This window comes from Sinocyclocheilus anshuiensis, unplaced genomic scaffold (assembly GCF_001515605.1).
Source record: "Sinocyclocheilus anshuiensis isolate Anshui unplaced genomic scaffold, SAMN03320099.WGS_v1.1 scaffold26, whole genome shotgun sequence".
Taxonomy (NCBI): domain Eukaryota; kingdom Metazoa; phylum Chordata; class Actinopteri; order Cypriniformes; family Cyprinidae; genus Sinocyclocheilus; species Sinocyclocheilus anshuiensis.
The window spans coordinates 1,017,663-1,025,352 of NW_015544143.1; the positions used below are offsets into that span (position 1 = coordinate 1,017,663).

The window sequence follows — 7,690 nt, forward strand, 5'->3', positions numbered from 1 at the left end:
TTCAAGACATTGATGCTTGCATGTAGAACAGCCACAGGCTCAGCACCCGCCTACTTCCACTCAGTACTACGAATCTACATCCCCTCCAGAAGTCTGAGATCCGCTAGTGAGCGACGCCTCATGCTACCATCACAGAGAGGCTCAAAATCACTTTCCAGAACATTCTCGTTCACCATTCCTGGCTGGTGCAAGGATCTTCCCACCCCTATCCGGAATGCTGAATCCCTGACAATTTTCAAGCGACAGCTGAAAACTCATCTCTTTCAACGATACTTGACTTCATCTTAAATAAAAATTAAAAAAAAACTTTGTCTTTCTCTTTATTTATTCCTTTCCTTCCTAGCTTGTACTTATTTGAACAATGCCTAAAACTTGGTATTACAAGCACTTCCTGTGTCTGTTTGCCTCTTTAAGAAGAATCGCTTTATGCATTCTCCAATTGTATGTCGCTTTGGATAAAAGCGTCTGCAAAATGACTAAAATAAATGTAAATGTTGTGGACATATTATTATGCAAACCAATTTTTATAGTCCTTTAGGCTTATAATCTTCTATTGCAAACATAGATTTTGGATAATAAATAAACAAACATCAATACATAACTGACATTCAGCTTTGTATGCCTGGTTGTGACATCATTTGTGTTCTGCAGAGAAAACCTTATTAGCTGTAAACTATTCCCTTATCCCTGCAGTTTTGCAAATAATCCAAGTAATTCCTGTACAATCATCTCCTCGTGGACAGTGAGGTCATCTACCAAAAGGCAATATCAGCAAACGTGTCACTGCATGGAATTGTGCCAACAAAGGAAACAATTGTGAGGTCATTAAACTGCAAAATGTGGGATGAGGGAGTATTTTGTCTTTAATTAATGGTGCAACTCATTAAATGAAGCTCTTTTTTTTTGACAGTTACATAGACGTGATAACGAAGGAATGTTTAATAAACTGTGTATAGTGCTTTAGGAGGGGGAGGAAAACCTCCCAAATGCAAAATCACTAAATTCCAAAGCAGGCTTGCCTGTAATTGCAACTTGATGACATCATTTTCATGTTATCTTATAGTGTTATGGTCCAAAATATTATGTCCCAGTGATGTACAAACTTGCATTTCATACAATAATGTAATTTACAAAAATATATATTTTTATTTTCAATGTGTAAACAAAGAGTAGGTGGTGTAAACGTAAAAAAAGACTTCATGCCTTAAATATTAATCATATGTCTTATATATATACACACTTTATAGAAGCGCAAGTAAAAGACCTACACACAGTGTAACATGTACAGAGTAACATTTGACTTTTTTTTTTTACAGAGCCTATGTCCAAAGCTTCATCTCACCAGTACCTGGAGAAGGATGTGGAGGAAGAAGAGCAGAGAGAAAATATTAAATTCAAAGATGAGATTGGCAAACAAAAGGGCAAGACTACCTTTGGAGAGGAGACTGCAAAATGCAGTGAGCCTCAGACACATTTAAGTGAATTGGAAGTGACTCAGGAAAAACATTCAGATAACTTATCCCAAACAGTCACTACCGTTTCCCCTGCTGGTCAGGAGTGTACCAGTCATTATAACACTAGTAAGTTTCTATTTTCAGTCATTTTCACACATCTTGTTAACCTGGGAAATCATTTGGTATTGGGAATTACTGAACTACAGTACATGCTGGGGAACTTTTACTATTTTAAGGCAAGCTCTTACTATACTTAGCCAGAGAGCTTACCATTTTGGCATATACCTGCTTAAAAGTTAAGGCCAGGATTCACAGACAGGGATTAGATAAAACCCAGGACTAGATTGCAGTTCAATTAGGACATTTAACACGATTTTACGGATGTGCATTTAAAAAAAAAAAAAAAAAAAAAAAAAAAAAAAAGCCAAAACCATGGCACTGACAACAAGATGTCAGTGCAAGTTTCAGTTAATACAGCTCAGACATGCATTTTAGTTTGGGACTAGGCTTAAGCCTTGTCTATGAAACCAGGGGTAGAAGTTATGTTCAATGGAACGGTTATATCAGCCAACTAACTCAACTACTAGATGTGCAAAATCCTCACATTTTTCCACCCAATTTCTTTACAGATTTGAAAACCACCAACAAAAGGTAAGACAGTTAGTCTTCACTTAAAAACCCACACAAATACACTTGCTAATGACATTTTATTGATACTTTCAAAACGAACATTATCCACAACCAGAAAACTGCAAACACAAGTAAACAGCTATGACTTCACTTGTTGCAACAACCTGGATCTGCTTTGGGACAAATGCTGGCTACTTTGAGCTGGTCCAGGAGCATTCTGGTTTGTGACGGGCTGATAATTCAGTGCTGGATACTGAAGCCCAGGTTGCACTGACTGAGACACAGACTCATAGCTTGAAATAAAGCGACTACTGGGCTGCACCAGGGCTTGGGAACTTGATCTGGATACAGATTGGTAACCTGACTGCCCAGGCATAGATGTTTGGAAACCAGGCTGCGATACCGTTTCATAACTTGACTGTACCTGGGGCTTGTACCGAGACTGCACTGGAATGACTGGGGATAAGTAGCCAGACTGAGCTAGTGACTGGCGGCTAGGCAGCATTTGAGGCTGGGAACCGGACTGCCCTGCCATAGAAGACATCAGGTATCCAGACTGAGAGATGGTCTCAGAACTTGACTGTGCCTGGTATCCGGATTGTTTTGGCATGACTGGGGAAGAGTAGCCAGACTGAGCTAGTGACTGGTGGTTAGGCAACATTTGAGGCTGGTAGATAGATGGTTCTAGCTTGCTTGAGGGTTTGTAGCTGGATTGCACAGGCTTAACTAGGGGCTGATACACATCTTGCCTTGGCTTGGCCAGAGGTTGGTAGCCAGGCTGTTGCAATTGCCTCAAAGGTCCAGATTGCAGTCCACTGAGCTGTGATACAGAACCATAACTGGGCAGTCTGTGCTTAGCAAGAGGCTGTCGGCTTGGAATAACTGGAGGCTGGTAGCTAGGCTGTTCAGGCAGTTGTGCTAGTCTGAAAGTGGACTGGAGTGTTGATTGCAGTGGTCCAGGAGGGACATGGCTGCTGGGTGACACCACAGACACATAGGTGTCCTGCCCATGCTTTACTGGGGCCTGGTAACTAGGTTGTACAACAGGTTTGATGCTCTGAGCTAAGGATGGAGATGCTGGTCTGGATGGAGGCTGATATTCAGTCCATCCTGGTTGGGCTGCAAGCTGGTAACTGGGCTGCAATACATACTCCTGGCATGAATAAAGTTTGGCGCCAACCTGATAAAGTTGTCCCCCTTGGGCCTGCAGTGACCTGAAAACAGTTTGTTCACCGTGCTGGACTGCAGACTGGTAGCGGGATAGTGCTGTTTGCAGGCTGCTTGGCGGCGTCACAGAGTAGCTGGCTTGTGGTGACTGTTGGCTGCTGACTTGTGCAACTTGTGGCCTAACCGTTTGGGACACAGACTGATAGCTGGCTTGCACTGGTTTTAAGACACTTGGCTGAGCCACAGACTGGTAGCTGGTGTGTGCTGCTTGCAAGCCACTGGACTGGGCCACAGACTGGTAGCTGGCGTGTGCTGGTTGTTGGACAGTAGTCTGGGCCACTGACTGGTAGCTGGCTTGTGCTGGTCGTTGGCTACTGGACTGAACTACAGAGCTATGACTTGGATTCTGGAGTGGCCTGGTAACAGAAAAGAGCTTAGAACCAAATTGAAGCCTACCGTTATGGGGCTTGAAAAGAGTCAGGCTACTGGGCTGTGCCACATACATATAGCTGCCCTGTGCCAGTTGCGGTCCACTGGACTGAACCGATTGGCTGGCCTGAACTAGTTGCTGGCTGGAGGTTTGGGCTACAGACTGGCCACTGCCTTGAACTGGTTGTTGGATGCTGGGCTGGGACACTGACAAGTCAACGGCCTGAGGGAGTTGCTGGCTGCTGAGCTGAGCCACAGATAGATAGCTGGCCTGTACTCCTTGTAGTCCACTGGGCTGAGAACTGGCTTGAGCTAGTTGTTGGCTGCTGGGTTGAACCACAGACAGGTCAGTGGCCTGTGGGAATTGCTGGCTGCTGGCCTGGGCAACAGACTGAGAGCTGGCCTGTTCTAGTAGTTGGCTGCTGGGCTGAACCACATGCAGGTCAGTGGCTTGTGCTGGTTGTTGGATACTGGACTGAGACACAGATGGGTAACCGGCTTCTGCTGATGCTGTTTGCTGGACCACTGACTGGTAACTGGCTTGTGCTGGTCGTTGGCTACTGGACTGAACTACAGCACTATGACTTGGATTCTGGAGTGGCCTGGTACCAGAAAAGAGCTTAGAACCAAATTGAAGCCTACCGTTATGGGGCTTGAAAAGAGTCAGGCTACTGGGCTGTGCCACAGACATAGCTGCCCTGTGCTGGTTGCTGTCCACTGGAATGGGCAACAGAATGGCTGGCCTGAACTAGTTGCTGGCTGCTGGGCTGAGCCACAGACAGGTCAGTGGCCTGTGGGAATTGCTGGCTGCTGGCCTGGGCCACAGATTGGAAGTTGGCTTGTGCTAGTTGGCTACTGGGCTGGGCAACAGACTGAGAGCTGGCCTGTTCTAGTTGCTGGCTGGTGGGCTGGGCAATGGAATGGGCAACAGATTGGCTGGCCTGAACTTGTTGGCTGCTGGGCTGAACCACAGGCAGGTCAGTGGCTTGTGCTTGTTGGACACTGGGCTGAGCCACAGGTGGGTAGCTGGCTTGTGCTAGATGGCTGCTGAACTGGGCCACAAACTGAGAGCTGGCCTGTTCTTGTTGGCTGCTGGGCTGAACCACAGGCAGGTCAGTGGCTTGTGCTGGTTGGACACTGGGCTGAACCACAGATGGGTAGCTGGCTTGTGCTAGATGGCTACTGGCCTGGGCCACAGACTGAAAGCTGGTTTGTGCCGGTTGTTCACTGCTAGGCTGGATGACCTGTGCTAGTTGCTGGCTGCTTGGTTGAGCTACTATTTCATAGCGAGTTTGTACTGGTTGCTGGCCACTGGATTGGGCTAATTGCTGGTGGGATGACGGACTCATAAGTGCATAGCTAGCCTGAGCTAGCTGAGGGCTGTTCAACTCACTGCTGTGTTGCACTATTTGGTAGCTAGGCAGTGACAGGGATTCATTTTTGGGGGGCAAAGTCTTGAAATAGCCAAAGCTTGCATCCTGAACTGGCCTGGAACCTGAAAAAAGCCTAGAACCAGTTTGCCAAAGTCGATCTCACTGAGGCTCAAGGGGCGCTCTATTTGACTGACTTGCAGACTTGGAGCTGGCCTGTGCTAATTGTTGGCCACTGGTCTGGGTTAACTGCAGGGTGCTAGACTGGGTCATGGTTCCAGAGCTGGCTTGTTCTGATTGCTGACTGCTGGATTGGGAGACGGTCTGCACTAGCGGTTGACTGCCGGGCTCTGCCACAGAGTCATTGCTGGTCTGCAGAGGAATTTGGTAAATTAGCTGCTCTGGCTTAAGAACAGAATCACTACTTTGCTGCAATGGCATCAAGACCATGGAAGAACGGATAGTGTCAGAGCCTTGAACACTAACTGACCGACTTACACCATACCCTGACATGCCCATACCTGCTGCACTACCCACAAGACTACCACTTCCAACTGAAGCACGTCGAGAGTCCTGTACCTGCTGCACTACCCACAAGGCTACCACTTCCAACTGAAGCACGTCGAGAGTCCTGAAGCTGGCTTCTAGCATCTGAACCAGAACTTCCACTTGTCACTGGACCACCTGAAGAGCCAGTCTGAGAATGGTAGCTTCCAGAACCATAGCCTGCCTTAACTGCAGCACTATAAATTATATTCCTAGAACTCCGAGGCCTGATTGGTCCAGCAACATCTCCTGGGCCATACCTGGTGTAAAAACTTAGTAGTTTAACATCATCCTGCATGGGTCAAACATCTTTTGGGATATCAGGGTTATAATATCCAGGATTGCCTGCATTGCTGACAAAGCTATAGCCATCAACTGCAACATAAAAACAAGAGGCATCAAAGACAATGTTGACAAGGTTCAGTTACATAAAATTTTACTACATAAACTTACCAGTCCAAATGCTGTCATGAACACCAAGGCTTAAAAACACTGCCAAAGAAAAACTGTAAAACACTTGGTGTTAGGAACTGCAAAACCCCCCCTTAAAAAACAAAAACAAAAAACACCTTTAACTGGTTTTAATAAATCTTAGAAAAATTAACCAGCAAACCCATAAACTAAACATACCTTAAAAAGTGCATCGTAATAGTATCCATATGAAGCCAAAACTATCATCAACAACACTCAGTACAACAACTACGAAAAATAAAAACCTTTTACCCAACCATGTAGCTTTATTACTAATTTTTATAGTGCCTGCCTCTACCACTCACCAATCACAGTTTACTAGATTATTATCTCAGACCAATCAGTTGTCACGGCAACCTCTAATGGCTTATTATTAGTTTCAAGTGTCATAGTATGCCAATTTGGTTGGTGCCATTTTTTTATATTGTGTTTAAAAAAAAATGCATTCATTTAGTAATGCTGATCTCAAATGTTCTTCTTGCAATATTGGAGTGATGATTTGGAATGAAATATGATTTGTGTTGTGCGAATCAACAGATTCTCAAATGAAAAATAAAAAAAGTTTCAAGTGGCATAAGAACTAGATATTCTGCACGTCACTTAATTTAAATGTATCTTTATGGTGAACTGCATGCCAGCAATGGATCAGTTTAGCTCTGTTGTGTTGGAAATATATCCATCATGAGGAAATGCATGATAATAGAAAAAATCTTGCCGTATCATTCCTGTGAGCTTTCCTGTTGTGAAAGTTGTATTCAAAATAAGACCCTCTTCAGCTCATGCTACCATTTTATTCTGCTGAATGGATGTTTCCAACATGACGTTGTCAATACTGCTGCAGATTGGAGCTATCAATAGCTTTTTCCATTGGTGGGGTGTGTGTCAGCATTGTTTACACTGATGTACTGCTATTTCAGCATGTCTGACTCATTTTGTATTTATTCCCTGTGTAAATATTCTTGCTTTTTACAAGGTTAATAAACCCAAGGAATTTGTTCCGCCACTGTTAGAAGCGGAATATAGTATAACTTATTTAAAGCGGTTATGAACTGAGAAATCAAAATTCGCTTGATCGTTTGACATATAAGAGGTCATATAAAAACATCATGTAAGTTTCAGAAATCAAAACTTTCTCATTAGTCTAAAAACAGCTTATATTGAAGCCAATCTGCCAAAACGACAGCTTGTGGAATGTGCTGCTCTATGACATAATAGAGCGAGTAAACCCTGCCTCTGCAGAAGATCAACGCCTGCTTCTACATCACTGCCTGTTTAGCTCCGCCCACTGATTCACACACGTAGTAGTGATGAGAAACCGAGACTTTCTGAACCGTTTGAGGCTTTCATCAAATTGTGCCGAAAAACGGTTCATTACTCGAAGCTTTTTAACACAGTGCGCATTAGCGACATCTGGTGGTCAGACTCGGTTTCTCCAGCCTATCTAATGAAACATGCGGAGCAGAGGATGGTTTGAATTTTTTTTAAATCTGTGCCAACTCGTGTCATGCGTAGTCCGGTCAATGGATTCACATATTGATCAATAATATAAAATATACAAGTGTGTGATTATAATTAATAAACTGACGTGAGTAGTAGCAAAAATATTTTGGGTGAGCTGTTCAG

The 7,690-nt window shown here is 44.2% G+C and overlaps 2 protein-coding genes and 1 long non-coding RNA gene across 7 annotated transcripts in view; 1 reads left to right on the plus strand and 2 right to left on the minus strand.

Moving 5' to 3' along the window:
- Positions 1 to 1,280: 1,280 nt before the first annotated feature.
- The window catches only part of LOC107695083 (rho guanine nucleotide exchange factor 10-like protein), a 124,216-nt gene continuing 117,806 nt past the window's right edge, over positions 1,281 to 7,690 (plus strand). For both annotated transcript variants that reach the window (XM_016494887.1, XM_016494888.1), the window contains exons 1-2: positions 1,281 to 1,580; positions 2,084 to 2,105. In XM_016494887.1, the coding sequence (XP_016350373.1) occupies positions 1,322 to 1,580; positions 2,084 to 2,105 (281 nt within the window). In that variant the 5' untranslated portion in view covers positions 1,281 to 1,321. The remainder of the gene's footprint in view (positions 1,581 to 2,083; positions 2,106 to 7,690) is intronic.
- LOC107695084 (chromatin modification-related protein eaf-1-like) lies at positions 2,145 to 5,111 on the minus strand. 4 transcript variants are annotated; one of them, XM_016494890.1, is made up of 4 exons: positions 4,728 to 5,111; positions 4,496 to 4,583; positions 4,018 to 4,059; positions 2,145 to 3,933 (listed from the first exon to the last, which is right to left on the minus strand). In XM_016494890.1, the coding sequence occupies exons 1-4, from the start codon at positions 5,027 to 5,029 to the stop codon at positions 2,224 to 2,226; spliced, it is 2,142 nt and encodes a 713-aa protein (XP_016350376.1). In that variant the 5' UTR covers positions 5,030 to 5,111; the 3' UTR covers positions 2,145 to 2,223. The 4 variants fall into 4 exon arrangements, with proteins under 4 accessions (XP_016350376.1, XP_016350378.1, XP_016350375.1 ...); XM_016494892.1 differs by lacking the exon at positions 4,496 to 4,583 and having other exon boundaries at positions 2,145 to 4,107; positions 4,868 to 5,111; XM_016494889.1 differs by lacking the exon at positions 4,496 to 4,583 and having other exon boundaries at positions 2,145 to 4,397; positions 4,596 to 4,810.
- On the minus strand, positions 5,633 to 6,320 carry LOC107695090 (uncharacterized). The gene is made up of 3 exons (XR_001634956.1): positions 6,227 to 6,320; positions 6,050 to 6,140; positions 5,633 to 5,971 (listed from the first exon to the last, which is right to left on the minus strand). It is a non-coding gene; the product is annotated as an uncharacterized LOC107695090 (long non-coding RNA).